This window comes from Thermothielavioides terrestris, chromosome 4 (genome assembly GCF_000226115.1).
Source record: "Thermothielavioides terrestris NRRL 8126 chromosome 4, complete sequence".
Lineage (NCBI taxonomy): Eukaryota > Fungi > Ascomycota > Sordariomycetes > Sordariales > Chaetomiaceae > Thermothielavioides > Thermothielavioides terrestris.
In genome coordinates, this window is record NC_016460.1 from 2939197 (window position 1) to 2962972 (window position 23776).

The following is a 23776-nucleotide window of genomic DNA, read 5'->3' on the forward strand; positions in this document are numbered from 1 at the left end:
TAACAATACAATTCAAAAAAAAGCAATAATAATAATGACCCCTAGACCGTCGCGCCGTTGTTGCGATGCTGTGTTCCATCCGTGAGTGACTAAATACATTGAGATTCCCTCGCACAGTTTACCTTCTACACCAAATTCAAAAGAAACCAAGCAAGTCCCCTCTCATAACTCGGCAACCCGACTCCTCGCATCCAGCGTCTCGAGGTCCTCCGCCCCAGCCACATCCAACCCCTCCAGCACCGCCTCTCCCTCCTCCCCCTCCAGACCGCCGACGGCCCCCTCGCTCCTCGGTGCGAACCGCCGCACATGGCCGAGCAGGTTGACCAGGCCGGCGGGGGTGACGCCCTCGATGCGGCGGGCCTGCGCGATGTTCTCGGGGCGGGCCTGCTTGAGGACGGTGCGCTCGACGATGCTCAGGCCGCGGACGGCGTCGTAGTCGAGGTCGGTCGGCAGGGCGAGCTCCTCGTCGCGGCGCAGGCGGGCGGCCTCGGCAGCTTGCAGGCGGACGTAGGGCTCGTAGACGATGTCGACGGCGACGCGCTCGCGGATGCGGGCGGGGAACGCGTCCGGGTGGACGCCCGGGATCGCCGGGGTCAGGTGCTCCGGCCCGACGCCCGGCAGGCGCAGCACGTCGCAGCCGCGGCGGCGGCGGAGCGGGTCGGCGGCGGCGGTGGCCGGGGCGATGGGCACGCCGGCGCGCTGCCACTCGGCCGCGGTCAGCAGCGTGTCGCGCAGCAGGCGGCGCAGGTCGGCGGCGCGGCGGGCGTCGTCGCGGAAGCGCGCCCAGCGCGCGTCCGACACGACCCCCCAGGCGCGGGCGCGCGGGGTCAGCCGCACGTCGGCGTTGTCCGGCCGGGTGCTGAGGCGGAACTCGGAGCGGGACGTGAACATGCGGTAGGGCTCCGAGACGCCCTTGGTGACGAGGTCGTCGATCATGATGCCGATGTAGGCGTCCGCGCGGGAGAGCGTGACGGGCAGGAGTGAGCGGGCGGCGCGGCCGGCGTTGATGCCCGCGATGATGCCCTGGCCGGCCGCCTCCTCGTAGCCGGTCGTGCCGTTGATCTGGCCGGCGAGGTAGAGCCCACGGATGGCCTTGGTCTCGAGGCTGCGCTTGAGGCTGCGCGGGTCGACGTAGTCGTACTCGACGCCGTAGCCGGGCTGGAGCATCACGACGTCCTCGAGCCCGCGGATCGTGCGGAGGAGCTGCTCCTGGGCCTCGGCCGGGACCGTCATGCTGAGCCCGTTGGGGTAGATGACGTCGTTGTCGAAGCCTTCGGGCTCGAGCCAGACGATGTGGCGCTCGCGGTCGCCGAAGCGGATCACCTTGGACTCGAGCGAGGGGCAGTACCGGGGCCCCTTGACCGTCTCGCGGATGTGGATCGTCTTGTCGAGGTTGGCCCGCACGATGTCGTGGGTCGCCTGGTTGGTGTAGGTGGCGTGGCACAGCAGCTGGTCCTGCACTGCCACGGCGTCGTTGAGGTAGCTGAAGGGCATCGGGGGGTCGTCGCCGCGCTGCACCTCGAGAATGTCCCACTTGATGCTGTTCTTGGCCAGCCGCGGCGGCGTGCCCGTCTTGAGCCGGCCGAGCTGGAAGCCGGCGTCGCGGAGCGACTTGCTCAGCCCGAAGGTCGCCTGCTCACCCATCCGGCCGGAGGGGTAGGACTCGAGGCCGATGTGGATCTCGCCGCCGAGGAAGGTGCCGGTGGTGATGACGACCTGGCCGGTGGGCAGCACCTCGCCCGACTCGAGGCGCACGCCCGTGATCTTGCTCTTGGCGCCGTCGGCGGCCGGGTCGTCGTGGTTGTCGGAGATGACAATGTCGGACACCCTCCCCAGGAGGATGGACAGGTTCGGATACGACTCGAGCTCCTCGCGCATGTACTTCTTGTAGAGCGCGCGGTCGATCTGGGCGCGCGGGCCCCAGACGGCCGGGCCTTTCCTCTTGTTGAGCACCCTGAACTGCACGCCGGCCTTGTCAATGATGCGCCCCGCGAGGCCGTCCATGGCGTCGATCTCGCGCAGGATGGTGCCCTTGCCGATGCCGCCAAAGCTGGGATTGCACGAGCAGACGCCGAGGTTGTGGATGTCGGGGGTGATGAGCGCAGTGCGAGCGCCGGCACGGGCTGCGGCCGCGCACGCCTCGGAGCCAGCATGGCCGCCGCCAATGACGATGACATCGAACGGCCTGCAGTTGTGTTAGAAAGACACGGGGTCAGTACGAATCACGGACAATGCGCGCGCTTGAGGGCTCGGGCTCTCTCTGCAATGCGACAGAGGCTCACCTCGAGTCGGCGCTCACCGTGGCAAAGCCCCGGCGCTCGAGAAGCTTGACTCTGTACCGCCAGACCGGCCTTCGGAGTGGCCTGCTGAGGCCTCTGGGAAGCCAGAGCTTCGTCATGGCTGTTGGGTTGCGCAGAGCTGCGGCATGGAACAGTTGATGCGAAGGCGAAGGGGAAAAGAGGGCTGGCCTGGAAAATCAATTAATCGATAAGCTGATAACTAACGGTACACTAAGGGTATGGCAGGGAGTGTTCCGTAATCCGTAACATTGCTGCGTAAGTTCCTCCGCATCTTCAAGGCCCGTGCTTGCGACGCAATGCCGCCAATTCCCCCCCCCCCCCCCACCGCAGAGGGTACGGAGTATTTAGGGTACATACACTACTGCTGTCACCTGGGAGGGCATTTATCAGTCCTTGGCTGGCCCGCCCCTTTCAGTCAAGGTGAGGTGTCAGGGTCATCAGCAGAGCAAGTAAAGCATTACACCCAGCGCTGTGAACAAAAGAAAGGTCCATTGGTATCATACTCTAAAAGCAGTCCACAAGTACTTGTTACACCATGTCTCCACCACGCAGAGAGACAACCCCCGGGCCCGATCGGTCTGATACCTTTACAGCTGAAAGAGGAGAGGATTGATCCATATTTCGAGTCCATGATCACATTTCCTCGGCTCAACCGAGAGTTTGCCAAAATGCGAGCGCCCATTCCCTACGCTTGCCCGGCCTCGCCCTCGCCAGCGCCAGCGCCAGCATTGGGGTTGTAGGGCCGGCGCAGAACCTCGAGCTCACCTGCAGGGTTGTCAGCAGTCTGTCGCGACTATCCCGCAAGCAAGCGATAGGGTGCGCGACATACGTTGCGTGATGTTCAGCCCCTGGCGCGCTTTGCCCTCGGAATCCACATAGGGGGAAATCGACACATCGCCCTGGACCATGACCAGAGTCCTGCTCGCCACACCACCCCCGCGCACGCGGTTAGCCAGCAAAGTCAAGTTGGTTGGCGGGTTCCTTTCCTCCCAGTGGAAAAAGGGGAAACAAAAGAGCAGAACACGCACCCCTTCGGCAGCGACTGGTAGAAGTCCCTGCGCGGGCCCTCGTCGACGAAGCAGCTGACGTTGAACCAGCTGGTCTTGCGGTTCTCGCCGTGGCCCGAGTTGCTGGCCACGGCGTAGCGCAGGTACTCGCGGCCGGTGCTGGACGCGCGCAGCTCGGGCGTGTCGGCCAGGTTGCCGACGATGGTGATGCGCGCGACGGGGCGCGCCGCGGTCGAGCTGAAGGGGCGCGCCGCCGCGGCAGTCACGGTGGCGGCTGCGGGCGGCCGGGCGACGGCGCGGGTTGCGGAGCGGAGGAAGGCCGACATTTCTTTCAGGATTTTGCTGAATTCAGTAAAGCGAGCAATTCTTCGATTTATTCCTGCGCTTGATTTCCCAGAGATTTGGTTGCGCTGGAATGGCCGGCGGTTCTCCTCGTGGGTGTCAAACGCCAATCCGAGCAGCTCAACTCCCCCGTCGCGTTCTGATTGCAGAGACGCGAGCCACTTGGCGGTAGGGACACTTCGGGGAGCTGTGTGGCTGAAGGGTTCCAGATTGAAGAAGCTCAAGCCACATTGATGTGGCTTGAACAACCCCCTGCTGCCTGGCAGGAGTGGAGCTCTTTCCCAAACCCATCCCATCCATCGATGTGTCACCACACCACCACACCTTGCTTCCTGCTTCCACCTGCTTACTGACTGCTTGCTCCTCGATTTGGCCGGGTTGCCCCTCGCTTGCCCCTCTGCTCTGTTCGACAAGAAGCCGCGGGGAAACGCTTCACATGCTACTATTATTGGCTAAGCTTGCCGACGCAGCCTCTCCATCCCTTGTGAAGATGCGCTGCGCCGTGACGGCCACTCACCCATGCAGCAGAAGCGCGGTGTCTCGGCCGAGCAGCATCCTGCAAGCAGCTTGCAACTGCAGCTGCATCTGCTTGATGGGGCCCCGGTGAGCGTGGGCGTCGCGAAGCGAAGCCTCACCGACAACGCTCGGGCTGGACGAGAAATTGCTCCCAGGAACAATCGTGATGCATCGCATTTTCGCGGCGAGCCCGTCAGATATGAGACGCTGGTGTTGCTCGCTGTCGTCTGGCGTGCCCTACCATCGTTCTGGGTTGAGTGGCCTTCTCCCTTTTGCGGTCTTTGTTGACTTGCGCGCTTGCAACTCCTCGCCGCTGCCGAGCATTTCCGCTTTTGGGTCTGAATAGAGCTTCAATAAGGCTATTCAGCGCTTCTCACCGGACACTTGCCAGCGCCCGCAACACCACCATCGCATGCGGGGCCCATCTGTCACAAAAGTCTCAATGGACTGCCTCCTGTCAATAAGCCAGTGGAGCAATAGAGCAATAAGCCATGGGATGCTCTCCTTGTCGTCCCTTGGGCCGTCGCCTCGCCGCCGTGCTTCTATATGTTCGAGTTGCTCCCGTTGCCATTGCCATCACCATCGCCATTTCCAGACTCTGACTCTGTCTCTGTCTTCTGCATGCCGCTGCCTCTTCACTGTCTCACTGCCTTTGGAGCCAACAAGCCCGGCTCGACTCGGCCGTAGAGTCTGCTGTATCAGCCTGTCCCGGACCCGCCATCGAGGTCCTGGGAAGACCGACGACACCCAACACGCTTTCTCCTCATCATCCCCCTTCCCCTTCGTCTCTTCCTTCTCCCTGACCGGTATATCGTCGCCATGGCCTCGCCAGCGAACGGCACAAACTACCACAACAAGTGGGCCGCTTTCGGCTTCACAACGACCCCTGAAGAGCGTATCGGACCCGGGCCCCCTTACACGCACCCTGCCCTGCAGGTCAACCTCTTCTTCCGCGTCTTCCTCGGCTTCCTCTCTCTCTTCGTCACCTGGGTGCCCGCGCGCCTGCTCTGGAGGAACGGGGAGTTTGCCGGCACCGTCATGTGCGTGACGCTGCTGATCATCAACGGCATGACCCTCATCAACGCCCTGATCTGGCGCAATGACAACGTCGAGACCTGGTGGGCCGGCTACGGATGGTGCGACTTCCAGGCCTACTTCCAGTTCGGCCTGCACACGGCCTTCAACGTCAGCATGTTCGACATCATGCGCTCCCTCGCCGGCAAGGTCGCCCTCAACCGCGCCGTTACCCCCACCCCCCGCGAGCGCCGCCGCCAGCGCATCGTCTCGGCCCTCGTCATCTTCACCTTCCCCGTCATCCAGGTCCTCCTCACCTACTTCGCCACCATCGGCCGTTACAACGTCTCGACCCTGGCGGGGTGCAGTCCCGTCTACTACCCCAACTGGCTCTACCTCGTCTTCTACATCCTGCCCACCCCTGCCTACGCCGTCGGGGCCGGCATCATGGCAGGTGAGTTGAAGTAGCATCCGAAGATCCTCTCTTCCCTTCCCCTGCAGTGATCCATTTGTCTTGGGCACCCCTTCAACTGACAAACGCTCAGCCGTAACCTTCTACCGCTATCGGAAGATCGACAGGGTCACCCGAGACGTCACCCGCTCGCAGGACGGCATTGCCGCCGCCAGGCAGGACCGCATCCGGAAGAAGCTCTACTTCATGACGCTCTTCTGCATCATCGTGTTCATGCCCATGGTCTTGATCCTCCTGATCAAGTACATCATCGAGGGCGCCCCCTGGAACCTGCCCTACGACTTCAACCGTCTGCACTTCGGCCCAGACCCCTTCAACGTCCACTTCATCTCCTTCACCACGTCCGACTTGATGGATTTCACCGCTCTGGCCCTCAATTTCATTGCCCTGCTTGCCGGCCTGATCGTCTTCATTCCCTTCGGCAGCACCCCGGAGGCTCTGAACATGTACCGCGAGCTGCTGCTCGCCGTCGGCCTGGGCTACATCTTCCCCAAACTCAGGGAGGAGTACGTGCCCCGTGCGAAGCGCCCTTCAACCTGGAGCTGGTCTTCCCTCACCCGCCCTCTCCGCGGTAAGAGTTCGCTGGCCACAAGGTACGAACACACCCGCGCCTCCCTCTTCTCTCTTTCATTATCATACTTACTGATTCGTGCAACAGCAGCACCACATCCACCCGCAAGGAGAGCCTCCTCCCCACAGCCGAGCAGGTCTCGCTGGCCAGCCGTGGAGAGAGGACGCTGCACTCTTCCTCAGCCGCCGCCCAGCCGCGAGACTTCACCATGGACATGGAGGCCGTCCCGTTCCCGGAGAAGACGACAACGGCCGCCTTCGGCGTCGTCCCCCACAACCCCTGGCCGGACCTGTCCGCCGCCGAAATCGACATTGCCACAGCCCAGATCGAGGCCGGCCCTCCCCCGCCGGCCCGCAACCCGTTCCCCTTCCCCACGCCCGCGACGAAACCGCCGGTTCGGTTCCCCGCGATCTCCATCCCCATCCCCTCCCGCAAGCAGCAGCACACCAAGACCAACGACGACGACCACCACCGCCACTACCGTCCAGCGCCTGAAATTCCCCACTTCTCTACCCCGTCCAAAGCCAAAACCCAGCACACTTGGTCACCTCTCACCACCACCGCCAACCCCAGCCCGCGCCCGCGCCCCGACACCAACCTCCACGTCGGCGCCGGCGTCGTCGACACCCGCGTCTGGGCAGCAAGCGAGCCCGATCCGCAGCCCGGCCCATCCAGCGGCGCGGGCGGTGCCGGTCGCGGTGCTACTCCCGGCGGTGCTACTCCCCGCGAGGCTGGTCCCCGCAGTGCTGGTGTTGGTGGTGGTGCAGCTGGTGTGGGCGTGGTGCGAGTCGAGACGAGCATCGCGCGGCGGTCGATGGATGCTGGCGCGCCGCAGCAGCAGCAGCATCAGCAGCTGTATCAGCATCAGCATCCGTATCGGCATCAGCAGCAGCAGCAGCAGGTGGGGGAAGAGGAGGGGCTCGCGGCGGTGCGGGGGGGCAGGGCCTCGTCTGCGGCGAGCTAGGCGCGCGCCTTGGAGAGAGTTCTGGAGGGGATTGTTGCGCGAGAGCAGCAGGGAGCGGATTTCCAGGTTTGAGGAGCGGAGGAGGGGAGGCGTTGATTGAAAAGGGGGTGAGGGGGTGATATTTGGCGTTTTTGATGCGTCGTCGTTTCCGTTGCCTTTGCTGTCGCTGCTGCGTGCGTCTTCTCTTTTTTACTCTCTTCTGAGACAAGTTCGTTAGGTTCGTCTTCTCTTTTCTTTTACTCTCTTCCTGGACAAGTTCACTGGGCTCAGGTTTCGCATCCTTTCGTTTTCGATGGTCATCATACCCGACGATGAATCTGGGAGGTGCTCGGTGGTATATCTTTCGACAGCGGCTGGTTTGCTCGTTTTCTTTCCCTTGTTGTTTCTGCCACATCTGGGACTCTCTCTTGCCTTCCAAACTGCATGCATCGGTCAAGAATGGAACATCACGGGAAGCATTTGCGTTATTAGGATGACAAAACCAGACTGGAGAATAACACGTCGATAATATCCTTGGCGAATGCGGACACGAAGGTGCCCCTGCTTACAATCGTAACGGTCTACTGGGCTGAGGACTCCGATGAGGTACCTCAAGGCGGCGAGTCTCATACCCCGTGGCCCGTCAAAGACGGAGGGTATGGAGCGCCGGGTCAGGATTTGAGTCTCTAGGGATTTTGGTATGGCTCGGATTTGCCCAAGAGCCGCCGACTTGGTATCTCAACGCGGAGAGGACCCTCTTACACAGTGAGAACCCTCTTACACATCACACCCCCTCTTTCCAACGACAACAAAAACCACATTGCCGACTGGGTAGAAAAACGGCCTTTCTCATTTCAGCGTGTATATATGGGTATAACCGTATCTGCGCGTCCGTGTGTCCCGTATGTCTCATCCGTGTCTACAATCTCTTTGCAAACGCATCGCAGCCCTCGCTCGATCTTCTTCCACCCAAACAATCATCTAGGAGCCAACGACAGCTGCAACCGCAACAACAACAGCCAGCTACCTCCACTCAATCTACCAACTCCCGGCTGCCAGCCAGCAAGAGGACAAAGCAAACGATGCAATGGCATCATAACCTCTTGTCTCATCTTCTCTCCATGCTGGGAACATCCACGACACCCGCCACGCTGTCCATAGAAAAAGAAAAAAAAAGCAGTTGTACGCCACCGATGATGATGATGCAAGCCCAGAACCATACCACAACCGAAGGGAAGCCAAAGGGGAAAAGAACAACGCTCTCACCGTGGAACCAAAGCAAAAAATAAACAAAAGGAGGGCAAGGAAACCAAACTGCCCTCCTTTTCCGCTGTGGTTCCTCAAGGTGCTGCGAGCGCCCAATATACCAGGCAGACGGCTCGTCGCTGCAGGCCGGATCGCCCGCCGTCGCCCGCTCGTTGAGCCATATATCCCATCTCCTCGGAGTTCCATGCATTCTGCACACTCCAAACATCGCCCACTCTCTCCTCTCCGAGAGGGCAAGATCGACCGCGGCACATACCTCCGCAAGAAGGCGGATCCCCTCCATTATTACCTCCTCTCCGCCCACTCTCAAATCCCCAGACAGCTCTAAGAGCTCACAGCATTTGACACCAAGGATGCGCAAGCACCTGCTCGATGTCCAAGCGCTGCTGGACGTCGCGGTTGAGCATCTTGCGGATGAGGTCGATGCTCTCCTCGCTGATGATGTGCGGCACGCGCAGGTCGTGGTCCATGATCTCGTCGATGCTGTAGAACGGGTTCTCCTTGTAGATGATGGTGTACAGCAGGATGCCGAGGGCCCAGACGTCCTGTTCCTTCCCGCCGTAGGGCTTGCCGGCCAGAACTTCTGGGGCGGCATAATCTATCGAGGGGGGAAGGCGGGGGTTAGCGCTACGCCCATTTTCAAAGAGAGAAGGGAAAGGGGTTGGGGGTGGGGGCGAGGGGAGCGGAGAAGTCAAAACTCACCAATGGTGCCCACAAAGACGTCAAAGGGCCCGCTCTTGATGTACGCCGCGCTTCCAAAGTCGATCAGCTTGATATTGCCCTCGCCGTCCAGGATGACGTTCTCATCCTTGATGTCGCGGTGCACCACGAGCGCCTTGGTGTGAAGGTGGTGGACGGCGCGGGCGACCTGCACGAAGATGCTGCGGATCTCCTGCTCATCCATGTTGGTGCGCAGCTCGATGTAGTCGAACAGGTCGAGGCCGGGCCGGCCGTGCGGCGCCATCTCGATGTAATAGTTCACGCTGTCCTCGAAGAAGTCCTCCATCTCGACGATGTTGGGGTGCCGGAGGCCATCGCGCCGCAGGTAGTCGAGCACATGGATCTCGAGTGGGACGGTGCCGAGTCGGCGGTCGCGAGTCCATGTGTCGACGAGAATGCGCTTCTTGGTGACGTACTTGAGCACGCACGTCTTGCCCGTTGGGCGGTACCGCGCCAGTTTGACCTGTCCGTAGGCGCCCTGGCCCATCTCTTCCAAGATGATAAAGTCGTCGATGGTCTTCTTCCTGGGTGGCTCGGCTGGCTGGGCGGCCACCGTCTGCCCCTGCTGCGGCTCGGAGGCTCGTTGGGAGCCTGTCAATTTGGCGGCGGCGTTCACGGCAGCAGTCTTGAGTTGCCGGGCCAAGGACGAGCTTCGGGGCTTTTCCTCCACCTGAGACTCGTCCGAATCGGATTGCAGCTCCGGCGGCGTGGGGGCGGGCGTCTGACCAGGAGACGGTTGGTGCAATGGGGTAGCCACGCCGGCGAGCAACGGCGATGACACAGCCAAGTCTCTCCGCACAGCGTGGAGATGCCTCGAATACGTAATCCAGAGGGCGTATACCATCTCCGTCTGCGCGACGACGAACTTGTCGCTGGCTTCGTCCGACGTCGACTCTTCCTCGCTGTTCTCCAGGACGGCTGGGCTGTGCGCCGCGATGTGCTTTTCGCTCTTGACGACTCGCATTTGGATGTCAATCTTGAGTTGAGAGCCGTCGCGGTGCCGGGCCGGAAGACACTCGGGGCGCAGGAATGCCGCAGCAGCATCCGGACGGCCCTCCTCAAGCGCCAAGAACGCTGAAGCCTTGCGGAACGAGTGCTCAGGTATCACAATGCCCTCAACGAAGTGAACGCCATCCCGCTCGGTGAGGATGCGGAGGATCTTGTCGAAATTCGGCACCAGCTGGTTGATCGAGATGCCATCCGGCTTCTCGTGGCCGAAGAGCGCGCCGCAGAACACGGAGTTCGAACTCTGGATTGTGAGGTCCTGGGGACGGACCACAACAATGCCGGCGATGTGCGGGAAGCTTGACACGCGCAGCTGCGTGGACCCCCTAACTTGTTCCACAGTCGCTGGGATGTGAATCCCGTCACGGGTGCGGCAGGTGTAGTACTTCCTCCTCGCGACTTCTCGGTAGTCGATCTCGCCAAAGCGCGGGTCAATACCCTGCCGTGAAATCCGGGGAATCAACGAGCCGATATCCAAACCCGGCTTGAGGTTCTCATCGCCCCAAATCGGCCCCAGAGCGCCGGAGAGCTTGGTCACAGTGCCGTCTTCGTCGAGATCGATGTAAGCAACGTCCTCATGGATTTCCTCCAACACCCAGATCAAGCCCACCCGTTTTTCAATAACCCAAAAGCTAGCGGAGCCAGTGGCTCCGTTTCGTTTCTGGCCAGCCGTGTTAGTCACGGAGAGCCAAAATTTGCACTATTTCTTCGTACTCACTTGAATCGGCACAACGTCTCCACAAAGCAGCACGCCTCTAGATTTGCTGGTGGTGCGATGAGCCTGTCCCGGCCTCGGCGGCTTCGGGTCTCCGTTGTGAATGGTCGCCGGCCGCCTTCCGGTTTTGGGTGTCTGGGATCTCGAGTTGGGCTTGCTGAGGAGCTTCGCCGTGATCCCACCGGTGCGGGCGCCGAGGAGCGTTGATGACGGCACAGCAGGGGAGGGCTCGGAAATCTCGCCCTCGGAGCCATCCCCGGAATCGTCGCGGAGGCCCTTCTGCAACTTACGCACAAGCCAGGCCCTGCGCTCCTCTTGGACCACCTCCAGTATGCCCATTTTCCTCACCTCAGCCGTTGTGACACCGAACAGCAAGCAGGCAATATCATTGGCGGAGTGTATTGTCCACGGCGATTTCGCCTCCGTGGTGAAGATTGCTTGCGCAGCAGGCACCCATCTCATCGCGTGGCCATGCGCTGCCGGGGCCGGGGCAACCGGCGGGTGGATGGCGGGCGGGAACGGCTGTGATGGCCTGTGCTGCGGCTGCGGCTGGGGCGGCTCGATAGCGAGAAACGGACGTGCCATGGCGTCGACGAGCTTCTGCTGTACCGACACCTGAACCGTGTCCGACTCGGTCATTGTTCGCTTCAGCACGCTGGGACGCCTCGATGACGGGGGGGAGGTCTTTGCCGTTGTGCCGCTTTCATTCGTTGGCGTCCTCGACGAGTTTTCGGACCCGGTGCCCTCACTGGGCAAAGGCTCGGGTCGCAAATCCGTCGCCAAAGCCGGTACGGCCGACCTCTCGGATTCCCGAGATTCGACGGGGCTGGGCCCTGGTGCTGGGACAGGGGCGGTTGGCGACACGAGAGGCGTCCTGTCTATGGATTCGGGGCTTGCGGTCCTTGGGGCAAATCCTTTGTCGAATACGTTTGCGTCTGAAGTGGCCGCCGGCCCCGTCAGGGGGCCCGTAAGGATGCCGGAGTCTCCATGAGGAATATTCCCAGCGCCTAAAAGTTGCGCTTTCGCCAGAAGATCAAGCATATTCTGCATTTCCACGTCTCCAGTGACGCGCGCCTGCGCGCTGGCTATCCCGGCGTTGGACGAGACAGTCCAACCCTTCCGGTCCTTCATGAATTCGATTGACCGCTTCAGAACGTTCTGGCGGCTGTGTATCAGGTCCTCGGACTGGTGGGCAAACGAGAAAGAATGCAGCGATTCGGACGGGAAACGCGAGAGATCTTCGGTGAAGGTGGGCGAGGTAGGACCGGGCGAAAGCGGTATTGATTGGACATGCGGTTCTAGCAGCGTGGAGATGGAGGCAGATCTCGTCAGGGTGCCGTCGGAGGGCGTCCGGCTAGACGAGGCAGGCAAAGTAGGGACACGCATGGGATTGTGTTGCTGACGTATTCGTCTCAGCCCGGACATGCCCAAGCCGTGGTCGTGGTCGGTCATGAGGGCGCTCCTAGAAAATAACGTGCCATGTCAGATCTGGACGACGACGATGACTCCGCCTATGACCCAATCTTGTCCTGCCGTTCAGATGCAGGTTCCGGGGCACAAACAAGCGCCTGCGGGTTGGTTTCGCATGCTGACCTCGAGAGTGCGTCGTACTCGGCGGCGCCGGCGCCGGCATCGAACGAGAAGCGGACGCGGGCCCTGTCGGAACTGTCGTCGCCGGCAGCCCCCAAGTTTCCTGTGCTGCGGTTCTTGGGGATCTGCAAAGCCGGCCAAAGCCTGTCTCCTCCGCCGGTCGCGGCGTCATGTGGTCTGTTGTCGCCTGCCAAGGGGGGGCGCGGCGCGCGCGGCCTCTGTGTCAGCGCGAGTCTGGGCGCAAGCCGAGGCGGATTTTACGGGTTGCTTGGGGATGCCAAGGGCTCACCATTGTCCGAGTTTCCACCACATATCCCGAGCATAATTGAAGCAGGCAAGTTCTGGCCAGCTCGAGAGGAAACAGGAGAAGATTTTGCCAGCTTCCTCGGCGGGAGCGGGGAAGCAATCTGTTAGGTCAGATCCAGATGGCGAGCAAGTTGGTGGTGGTTGTTGTTCGATGGAGAAATCGGTTGGTGGGGTTCAAGTTGCGTCGCGCAAAGACCAAGCCACAGCACAGCGCCTGTGTAACGCCAACGTTGAAGGGGCCGCCGAGCAGGCTTGAGTGGAATTAAGTTAGCACTTTTTTTCAGGTACTAACGTTAACATCGACGTTAGCATCTGTTAGCATCAGTCTTGTGCCAGACAGACAGAGCAACGCAAGAACGATCGTCGGATTGGCGACGGAAAAGAATCGACTGAAACCCTTCCAAGTTGGAATGTTTCGCAGGAGGGACGGGTCGCAAGGTTTTTCTGATGGCTCACAGGGCTGGCGAAGCATGCGACGGCATTCCGGCACGCCGGGCACACAAGAGTGGACTCGCTGCCTGTTCCACCCTAACTCTTTTTCCTCCTCAGTGCAATTCACCCTTGTCGAAGCACTCCGAGATGCTGGTAATACCAGGTAATAATACACAGGATGGCAGGGACAGAAGTGTGAGGCAGTAAAGAACGATCGAGTCAAAATCACAGAAAAGTATACGCAGTATAAGCAGGAGCTTTGAGTTCAACTGTTGCCGGTGCTGGAAGCCAAGGCTGGAGCTTTGGGCGCCTAATACCTGTCATCAGTAATCCGCACTTCCATCAGTCGTTGCCCATCCCTGAGTTGATGCATGACTGGGACGAAGTTGGCCACTTGCAACCCATTGCTGTGGTGTGGCCACACTGTATGGGCCCTGACCGCCATCGAAAACGGCAGGCTGCAGCCAAATCCCGGTATATGGGACTACCTAGTTCCTAGAGGTACGGAATACAGACTGCCTGGGCATCTGGGTGCGAGATAGGTACACGGGCTTCTTCGGTACACCGTAGAGGAACCTGGAAGCTGGTGCGTCCTGTCCCACGGCGTTTTGACGCAACACTACGGGCGCTGCGGTCTGGTGGTCGAACGACGGACCGCACCGTCCAACACTGAAACCAGCCGCCACAGTCAAAATAAGGCCATGTTGCGCACAGCTACCCTAGCAGTGTTCCTTACCTAGGTGACTTTTTGACCGAGTCGTCTCTGTCGTCTCTGTTGGGAACCGAGCCGGGGTCAGGGTTGCGTGCATACAACTGCACACAGTACGGAACACTCCGTACCTACAGGGCTACGAGCTGCAGCGACATGGTTCAACACCGGGCAGCCAAGCTTCAACCTCTGAACTCATGTCGGTTGGGCCCAACTCCTTTTCGGTATATCACAGTAGAAGGAATAACTTAGGTAGGTTGGCATGTATATGCACCGGGCAAAGCCAAGTCCTGCAGCCAAGTGTCACCACGCACAAACGGTGGTCGGTCGGGCCGGGCTGCGGCAAGCCGCTCTGGTCTCCATGGGCCGCAGCCAGCAGGATTCCCCAGCGGCGGCGATCCATTACACACCCACAACCACCGTCAACAACAAGGCCGAGTCCCAACGAGGTCATCGTGCAGCTTTGGTCCCACTCCCGACCAGGATGGTCAATGTGATCAGGGACTCGGCTTTCGCAGGGTTGGGCCGTCAGAATCTCGTGAAAGCATTACGCGAGATACAGCGTCTTGACAATGAACCTGCCACCTAACACTCTGTTGGCCCAACACTAACTTCCTACCTTGGTGATTCGTCCACAAGTGGGGGGGGCGGAGAACCGGGCGCCATGGTGCACTGTGTGAACACCACCCCACGTTCGAAGGTCTTGGCTGGTGTTCACATGCTGTTGAGTGTGCGAATTACCTAACTCACTGCTACAAATGGAAATACCGCAAATGTTTACTTCGAGTAGCGCAGCAACTCGCGCGACAGAGAGACAGACGGCCACAACGCTCTGACCTGCCTGCAAGTCGCAACGGAGACATCACGCTACAAACATGGGCTATGGGTTTGGGGCTGGTTACTGGTTGCCTCTCCGTACCTCCACGAGTAACGCAGTCATTTAGGTAGGTAAGTTAATCACAACAGCACGTGCTCGTTGGCACAAGCACTTTTTTTTCAGCCAGTCGTTCCCCGGCCGGGGCCATTTGAAGGTGCGACCTTTAATGCTCGGGCAATTGCGCTGCCACAGTGGTCACCATCAACTGAACATCAAGTGGTATGTAATCCGCACCCGTGGCGAAACGGAGCCGGGGGGGCTGGTCTGCCCGGGACGCGGCGGGCCGGCTTCCGGTCAATCGGACTTCTATTCGCTGCCGATGATCGGGCGGGCCGGCGCAAGTCTTCCGTTCCGGTCGGCTTGCGCCCCGGCCTTCCGGCCTGAAACGGCCTGGCGGCATTCTCGAGGCGGCGTTAATTATATTGGTTCACTTTTGTCGCGGCCAGCGGGTGGCCACCAGGCTTCAGCTGGGCCAAATCGAACACATCCTCGTTCTTTGTCCAAGGTCGCGTGGCCAAAAACCTGTCCAGGTGGGCCCCAAAAGCTGGATGGGTCAGATGGGACCGGATCACAGCGAGTCGTGTCAGCGGACTTCTTCGTACGCCAGCCACATTCCATCTTTGCTTGTATTAATGCCGCAGCCTAATAACCGCTTTTTGAGAGAGACCTGTGCCATAATTACCTCGTATCGTGTTCGTGTCGTGAACGGCGAATTTTGTGCGATGACCATCGGATGATGCGGGCAGATGCTGCCCTCCGGATACATCTCCCCAACTTCCCCCGACATCCGCTAGGTAGCACCTCACATCAAAAACCAGCTTGGACAGGTCCAGGAGGAAGAGCCAGCAAAAGATGCGCATCTATAAAGCATGCACATAGGTTTTGCCTTGGGCGACCTCCTTGAATTGCAGTTATTCCGTAGACGCGGAACTCGTTGAGAAACCCGGATGGATGCAGCACGCAGTCACGCTCAGCCAGTCAGTTTCACAAGGGGGCTAACTAACGTTAACATGTTTGAATGGCGGGGAAGGTGACCATTGTGGTTCTCAAACACCAGGTTAAAGTGGGTCCAAATGGCTGCACCACACACCCATTTTGACAGCAGTAGCAACAGTGGGCAACCATCGCCATCGAATTTGAAGCTGTAGATACTGCAAAAAACGGCCTAAATGGCCATTTTCTGGTATTTTCGAGTGCTTGTTGATGTTTTGATACTTCCTTTTTAGGCATCTCCTCTGTTGCATACGTCGGAGGCGCTACACATACTGCGCGGGCGAGCAACGCCCACAACAACGCCTACAACGCCCACCACAACATAGGCATATAACCGCTTAAATCACTGTATTGGGCACGAATTCGAAGCTCCTGATGCATTTTAGCAATATCCTGATGGTGGCTTATTGTTTAGATACTTCCTTTTTTAGGCGTTTCCTTCCTATATCGCGGGCATCACTGGCACCGCGGCATCATGACTGTATCGCTGGCACCGCGGGCATCGCGGGCATCGCGGGCATCGCGGGCATCGCTAGCATCGCGGCATCGTGGCTGTATCGCTGGCACCGTGGCATCGTGGCTGTATCGCTGGCACCGTGGCATTGTGGCTGTATCGCTGGCACCGCGGCATCGTCGTTGTATCGCAGGCACCGCGGGCATCGCTGGCACCGCGGCATCGTCGTTGTATCGTAGGCACCGCGGGCATCGCTGGCACCGCGGCATTGTGGCTGTATCGCAGGCACCGCGGGCATCGCTAGCACCGCGGCATCGTGGCTGTATCGCTGGCACCGCGGCATCGTGGCTGTATCGCTGGCACCGCGGCATTGTGGCTGTATCGCTAGCACCGCGGCATCGTCGTTGTATCGCAGGCACCGCGGCATCGTGGCTGTATCGCTGGCACCGCGGCATCGTCGTTGTATCGCAGGCACCGCGGGCATCGCTGGCACCGTGGCATCGTCGTTGTATCGCAGGCACCGTGGCATCGTGGCTGTATCGCTGGCACTGCGGCATCGTCGTTGTATCGTAGGCACCGCGGCATTGTGGCTGTATCGCTAGCACCGCGGCATCGTCGTTGTATCGTAGGCACCGCGGCATCGTAGCTGTATCGCTGGCACCGCGGCATCGTCGTTGTATCGCAGGTACCGCGGGCATCGCTGGCACCGTGGCATCGTCGTTGTATCGCAGGCACCGCGGCATCGTGGCTGTATCGCGGGTACCGCGGGCATTACGGCGTCGAAGCTATATTGCGGCCACCGTGGGTATCGCGGGCATCGCGGGCACTGCAGTAGCGGTCGGTACGGCGGTCGGCACGCAGGATATCGAACGGCGGTCGGCATGGCGGTCGGCACAACGGTCGGCACGCAGGATATCGAACAGCGGTCGGCACGGCGGTCGGCACGCAGGATATCGAACGGCGGTTTGGCATAGCGGTCGGCGCCCTGGTTATTGAACGGTGGTCGGTACAGCGGTCTGCGCCCTGGATATCGAACTGCGGTTGGCACGGCGGTCGGCACGTAGGATATCGAATGGCGGTCGGCACCGCGGTCGGCGCCCTGGTTATTGAACGGCGGTCGGTACGGCGGTCGGCACGCAGGGTATCGAACGGCGGTCGGCACCGCGGTCGGCGCCCTGGATATCGAACTGCGGTTGGCACGGCGGTCGGCATGGCGGTTCGGCATAGCGGTCGGCGCCCTGGATATTGAACAGCGGTTCGGCATAGCGGTCGGCACCCTGCATATTCAACGGCGGTCGGTACGGCGGTCGGCATAGCGGTCTACGCCCTGGATATTGAACGGCGGTCGGCACGGCGGTCGGCACGGCGGTCGGCACGGCGGTCGGCGCCCTGGTTATCGAACTGCGGTCGGTACAGCGGTCGGCATGGCGGTTCGGCACAGCGGTCGGAGCCCAGGATATTCAACGGCGGTTGCAGATATCGTAGTTATCCTGGCCATCGCAAGCACATCGCAGATATCGCAGGCAATGCAGTATGCAGGCGTTGCTCGCCTGCGTAAGGTGTTTTAGCGGGCCCGACATACGCAACAGAGGAGATGCCTAAAAAGGAAGTATCAAAACATCAACAAGCACTCGAAAACACCAGAAAATGGCCATTTGGGCCGTTTTTTGCAGTATCTACAGCTTCAAATTCGATGGCGATGGTTGCCCACTGTTGCTACTGCTGTCAAAATGGGTGTGTGGTGCAGCCATTTGGACCCACTTTAACCTGGTGTTTGAGAACCACAACAGATAAGACCCTGTGGGGTAGGACTTATCGCAACTCACCCCACCATCCTGATCCCCCGTCCAGCCAGCAACTGCAGCACCGACCAGCGAACTGCAGCCAGTCGAGGCCAGATGGGGAAGTCTCAGGGTGCCTCACACCTCCCCAACAGGGCCATAGGAGCTGGTCAGATGGAAAGCAGGTGGTGGCTTAATTTTTGCGCTGTTGACAATTGAGCGTCACTCTATCCTTCGAAATTCAGGTGGGTGGCAACAGGAAACCTGTGGATGGTATGATAAGGGGGGCATCTTGCAAGGTCTTCATTTTTCGATTACCCAGCTCAGCCTCGAAGTACCTACCGACTTGCCAAGGGGCGATGTTCAGGGTCTTTAGTTGGGAATCAAGATTCGATAGTCTCGTATCTTGGGCTGACGGTATCAATAGTATGGATTGTGCATAGGAGGGAACCGGCGGTCACTGTTAATTATTGGCTGTCCAACATCCGCCAGGTCAGTAAGGTAACGTTATTTTACCCCCTCACGTTGCTTCTTTTGGGGAACCTCGCCTCGTATGCCCCGCCTTGACCTTCTTTTTAGGAGGCCTGGTTCCAGCTTCTCGCCCCTTGAAGAATGGCGACAAGTCCCGTCTCATCGCCCGGATTCCTGTGCCTGCTCCGCGACTCTGATAGTGCATGACTCGACCGCTTCGATTTCGCGAATTTGCGGGACGATCCCTCAGCAGTTTCCGCTCCGAACCGCTTCCCTAACCGCCTTGGTAGTGTGCTTCAGCTCGAAGCCTTGCTCATTGGGACGCTGTGGTGCAGCACAGAATCGTCTGTTTCCGCGTCAATCGACACGGCGGACGCAATCCAAGGCCGCGCGGCTGGACATCCGGTTTCGGCATCCGTTCTTTAAGCTACGCATCTTTCCTGGAAGCGAGCCAACACTCGGTATGCCTCGGGCAGGGAAGTAGCTGTCTGCGAGGCGAGTCGGGGTCTCCGCGCCTTTGTTCGGTCGAGCCCGTCGTGTTTGATCTGGACTCCACACATCCATCAAGTCGACATCACACCTGACGCAAACCTCGATTTCGCCAATAGCGAGCCGCATCCGGGGAAGGTGGAGGAAGTCCCAGCACATGCGTTTGGCGGGCTTGCATTTACCGACTCCTTCCAGCCAAATAGTTGTTCTTCACTTGCTTTCCCCGTCCTGAACCCCAACGAATCATCTCTCGCTCGGAACGGCCGCCGTCATGGCCGACCTCGAGATCGTGCACGACCCACCTAGCGCTCCTCCCAGCCCCGAAAATCCAGATGGTGTTCCAGCCGACGACGTTCCCGTTGAAATCGGGGCAGGACCACAGTCGAAGAAGAGGAGGCCGCAGAGACTGCTGCGGGGGTTGCAGCAAATGTCGTCTTTCCCTTCTCTGAAGCGCCCCGGCCGCCCGAGGTCCGCGAGCAGTCCCTACAGCATCTCAGGAGCCCTCTCCTGCATCAGTCTTACCTCCACAGCCTCCCCGTTCGGCCAGCCGAGCGCCAGCTCCTATTTCTCTCAGCCATCAGCGGCCGCGGGCTCGAGCGCTCACACGTCTATCCCGGGGAGTCCGATTGCCGAGTCGCCGAGTATTGAGGGCGAAGACTCAGCGTTGGCCGTTCGAACGGTTGACTGCACTCCAGCCATGTCGAACACTGTTTCCCTGCCAGCAAAAGTCAAGAAGAAGCAGAAATCAGGCAATTTTAGTCTGTGGGCGAGTCTGCCCCACGAGCTGAGAGTCTATGTTCTCTCGTTCCTTAGACCAAAGGAGCTCGTCCGCGCTTCGGCAGTGTCCAAGGAGTTCTATGAGATGTGTTTTGACGGCCAGCTTTGGACCAGTCTCGATGCCTCCGAGTTCTATCGAGAAATACCCGCCGAGGCCCTCGCCAAGATCATCGCGTCGGCTGGGCCGTTCGTGAAGGACCTCAACCTCAGGGGCTGCGTCCAAGTGGAACACTACAAACGGGCCGAGGTGGTAGTCAAGGCGTGCCGGAATCTGATCAATGCCACGCTGGAGGGATGCCGGAACTTTCAGCGGTCGACCCTACACGAGCTGCTCAAGGCCAACTCCAAGCTCGCCCGCTTGAATCTTACCGGGCTGGCCGCAGTGAACAACGCCACTTGCAAGATCGTGGCCAACTCCTGCCCCCAACTGGAGGTGTTCAACGTCTCCTGGTGCAAGGATATGGATGCCCGGGGAGTCAAGTTCGTAGTTGAGGCGTGCCCTCGGCTCAAGGACCTGCGCGCCGGGGAGATTGCGGGATTCAACAACAAGGCCGTTGCCGAGGCCATTTTCCGGACCAACAAGCTCGAGCGCCTTGTCCTGGCGGGTTGTGACGATCTGACCGACGCCGCCCTCCAGATCATGATCCACGGACCCAACCCCGAGATCGACTACGCTACCGGCCGTCCGATGGCCCCTCCTCGCAAGCTGCGTCACCTCGATCTCAGCCGGTGCTCACAGCTCACCAGCGACGGAGTGGAGTCTTTGGGGTACCTGGTTCCCGACCTCGAGGGTCTTCAACTCTCTGGGGTGACGCGTCTCACAGATGCCGCGCTGGAGCCGATCCTAGCTTCGACGCCCCGCCTCACCCATCTCGAGCTCGAGGACCTCGCCCAGCTCACCAACAACCTTTTCTCCGAGCACCTGGCCAAAGCCCCGTGCGCCGCCGGCCTCGAGCACCTTGGCATCAGCTACTGTGAGAATATCGGCGACGAGGGCATGCTGCCCGTCATCCAGAAATGCACGCGCCTCCGCAGCGTCTACATGGACAACACACTCGTCAGCGACCTCGTCCTCGCCGAGGCCGCCGCCATGGTGCGCAAGCGGTCTGCCTCTGCCCCGCGCCGCCCGTCCCCGACCCCGCTCCGTCCTACCATCGGCCTCAACCTGGTCGTCTACGACTGCGTCCGCGTCACCTGGACCGGCGTGCGTGAAGTCCTCAGCCGGAATGCCGAGGCGGTGTCTCCGCCGGGGAAGGATGACGGCAAGGGCAAGGACAAGGGCAAGGGCAAGATGGCCGTGGTAGAGCACCACAGCCACTCTCACCACCCTTCCTCCTCCTCTTCGCTCTCCTCCTCGTCCCCGTCCTCCTCCTCCACCTCTTCTTCTTCTTCTTCTTCCTCTCCTGCTGCCGTGAACGCCGCGCCGGCCGAGATCATTGGTCTCAAGTGCTTCTACGAGTGGCAGATGACGGTCGACGAGCACACGAAGCGGGTACTGCGCGGCGACGCGGCCGCCGCCTGCAGGCTGGAGCGCAAGTGGGCGGATTACATGCAGGCGAACGAAGAGGCGGGCGTGCGCGGGGCCGGGGGGCGGCGGAGGAGACGGCGGGCGCGGGAGGCGCAGCAGCTGCACGGGCTGGAAGAGGCGGTCGGCGCTGCTGGTGCTGCCGCGGGCGGCGATGGCGCTGGGGGGAGGAGGAGGGCGTGGACGAGTCCTTGTGTGGTTATGTGATTTCTGTTTCTTTTTTCTTTCTTTCTTTCTTTCTTTCTTTCTTTCTTTCTTTCTTTCTTTCTTTCTTTCTTTTCTTTTCTTTTTCTTTTTCTTTTTCTTTTTTTTCCCCATCCATCCGTCTTTCTCTTCGGGAACATTCGGATTTGCTAGATTGGAGTCAGGTCGACAACTAGGTACTGTACCGGTATCTACCTACCCATCTCGTGGGGAAGGGAGTTAGCTGCCTACACTATGTACGCAGCACACACCACACGGCGTGGGGAAACTGATATGATTTATGCCGCTGGATGGATGAGGGTATGAGAAACGAAGGGAAAGAATAACGGATAGTCTGGGCAACGGATTCCCCTGGCTGACAGGGAGGACGGACAAACAAGGAGTATGGCGGCGTTGGAGATGGCCCTGTGGGTTAGGCGTCCGGAATGGGACCTGTATTTTCCTCTTGCTCCTGGGATTGAGGTTTTTTTTTTTTTTTTTTTTTTTTTGTAGCTAGTTGTATCTTGCCACATCATATCATCTGGTCGTCGTGAATTGTCGTGTATCTACCCACGGCTTCCCCGTTCTGACCGGCTGTCGATAGCGGCCTTTTCGGGGAGGGTTGGGGCTTGTATGAGCGGGGACCAAGTGTGTTGGGGCGGACGGCTGAGAGGGAGGGAGGCTTGTTGCGCTCTGCTAATATACTTCCATATCTTTTACGGGTTTGCGACTTCCCAACCAACTGATACTTATACGTGAGTGTTCGAGATTGGGAGAGGAGGGGAGGATTCGAACATGTCCCCGTGAGCAAACACGCTGAGATGAGTGATGTTTTTGACACAAGCTCGCTGCCTAACTCTGGCGTCGGCATACTGCTCGTCATTTCGCCACCAGCACTGAGTTTAGGCAATAGTTACAAGGCTCTTGAAGTCGTAGACGCCCGATGACTTACGGAAGAGCGAATGGATACGGAGGGATACTGCTGTCGGCAGGTCCGGCACAGATGACCGTGAGTCCCTCGATTCTCAGGGAGAGTTACGCGTATACCTTTTCATAGTTTCGCCTCTCGACAAGGTTCTCTCTCCCCTACAGCGCTGGGCGAGGACTTCACCCTTAAGATCACGCAGTTCCTGGGGTGCCTGCGGAGGCGAAGGGCGGGTTTGCTAGAGCGCTTGAGACAAAGGCTGCTTGGAGACCTGGCACGAGCCCCGCGCAGTATCCTTGGGACAAATCTTACTTGACTCGACAGCGAGTTACAGGGCGATAATCTCACAATGGTGGCCAGCACGACGCCCCTGGCGTTGAGTGACGCTGCGCGGTCTGTCTTGGGCTGCTTCACGGCAGAACCCGGCTGATGTGCTACTGTGCTGGCCAATGGAGGAGCGTAAACATAGAAGGCCAAAAACGGGTAGGCGTCGAACGAAAAGGGGGATTTGACGGGCTTGGCCACTCGGAGATCCCGGACTCTGCAAGCCGGAACGACCTATCGGAAGAGCTGTCCGCGAGGGTGGAGGGAACGGTACAACAAGTCCGCTGGTCTGCCAGCTGCAGCGTCGAGTTGTACGGCATGATTTGCACCCTGGTTGTACACACGAACCCCCCACCTTCTGTTTCTCTTACCTGCTCCTATACACGAGTGAGAGATATAAGAGTGTTAGAGTCCCTTGAACATGAGGCCATCGACGGCTGGGGGGGCCTATCGTGCGTCTCACGAGAAGATCGGTCGCCGATGGAGGAGCGAAATCTTAGATCGCTTCCAGGGCGATCGACGGCGAGACTTTGGGGGGTTTAACCATCTCCGTATCCAGTCTGCTGCTGGCGTCTCGGGAGGCACGATGACCCAATGCATGCCGGCGAGCGGGGCCTGCCTGTTGTCCCCGCGCAGAAACAAGACGGAAGGGGTTGGCCATTATCCTTCCTTCATCAAGCTCCAAGGTCACTTGCCAGACCCCACGGAGCACAGCACAAGCACGGTGCCTTTCTGCGACGATGTAAGGGCACTTCAAGGGCACTTCGAAGGCGTTTCGAGAGTCCGAGACCCGCTGAGCCAATGCTAACTCAAGTTGATGCGCCTTCCTTAATTGGCCAGCTACTGCGTGAGTAAACTTCTTTTAGAACCTGCTGCAGTTGATTTACGTGGGAGTCATCCATTGACACTCCAAGAGGAAGATGCTGCTTGATGTCCAAGTCTGATGTAGTCGAAGGACCGAGGCGACGGATAGAGTGCTACCCCTGCCATCGAGCTGTACTCAAGTTGGCAAGGTGCGGTCCACGGAACCCGCCATTCGCGGTGCGATCTTCTGTCTGTGACTATGGGA

General features: G+C 59.7%; 6 protein-coding genes across 6 annotated transcripts; 3 read left to right on the plus strand and 3 right to left on the minus strand.

Annotated features, from left to right (window-relative positions):
• Window positions 1-13: 13 nt before the first annotated feature.
• Window positions 14-3759, minus strand: THITE_2080404 (uncharacterized protein). The gene is made up of 5 exons (XM_003655647.1): window positions 3329-3759; window positions 3130-3218; window positions 2990-3065; window positions 2340-2375; window positions 14-2185 (listed from the first exon to the last, which is right to left on the minus strand). Exons 1-5 carry the CDS (start codon window positions 3631-3633, stop codon window positions 163-165), a joined length of 2529 nt encoding a protein of 842 aa, XP_003655695.1. The 5' UTR covers window positions 3634-3759; the 3' UTR covers window positions 14-162.
• Window positions 3760-4597: 838 nt separating this feature from the next.
• Window positions 4598-5743, plus strand: THITE_2119671 (uncharacterized protein). Its single transcript, XM_003655648.1, has one exon. The coding sequence runs from the start codon at window positions 4985-4987 to the stop codon at window positions 5645-5647; it is 663 nt and encodes a 220-aa protein (XP_003655696.1). The 5' UTR covers window positions 4598-4984; the 3' UTR covers window positions 5648-5743.
• Window positions 5744-8544: 2801 nt separating this feature from the next.
• Window positions 8545-13017, minus strand: THITE_2119672 (uncharacterized protein). The gene is made up of 5 exons (XM_003655649.1): window positions 12751-13017; window positions 12465-12648; window positions 10875-12333; window positions 9134-10817; window positions 8545-9029 (listed from the first exon to the last, which is right to left on the minus strand). Exons 1-5 carry the CDS (start codon window positions 12782-12784, stop codon window positions 8764-8766), a joined length of 3627 nt encoding a protein of 1208 aa, XP_003655697.1. The 5' UTR covers window positions 12785-13017; the 3' UTR covers window positions 8545-8763.
• A 3217-nt stretch (window positions 13018-16234) lies between these two features.
• On the minus strand, window positions 16235-16975 carry THITE_114017 (uncharacterized protein; the record flags this gene model as incomplete). The annotated part of the gene is made up of 1 exon (XM_003655650.1): window positions 16235-16975. The coding sequence occupies one exon, from the start codon at window positions 16973-16975 to the stop codon at window positions 16235-16237; it is 741 nt and encodes a 246-aa protein (XP_003655698.1).
• A 91-nt stretch (window positions 16976-17066) lies between these two features.
• THITE_2119676 (uncharacterized protein) lies at window positions 17067-17844 on the plus strand (the record flags this gene model as incomplete). Its single annotated transcript, XM_003655651.1, has 2 exons — window positions 17067-17292; window positions 17573-17844. Coding segments are annotated over 2 exons (157 nt in total), but the record flags the coding sequence as incomplete, so codon positions are not given.
• Window positions 17845-19106: 1262 nt separating this feature from the next.
• Window positions 19107-21620, plus strand: THITE_2119677 (uncharacterized protein). The gene has a single exon (XM_003655652.1). It carries the CDS (start codon window positions 19245-19247, stop codon window positions 21480-21482), a length of 2238 nt encoding a protein of 745 aa, XP_003655700.1. The 5' UTR covers window positions 19107-19244; the 3' UTR covers window positions 21483-21620.
• Window positions 21621-23776: the final 2156 nt, after the last annotated feature.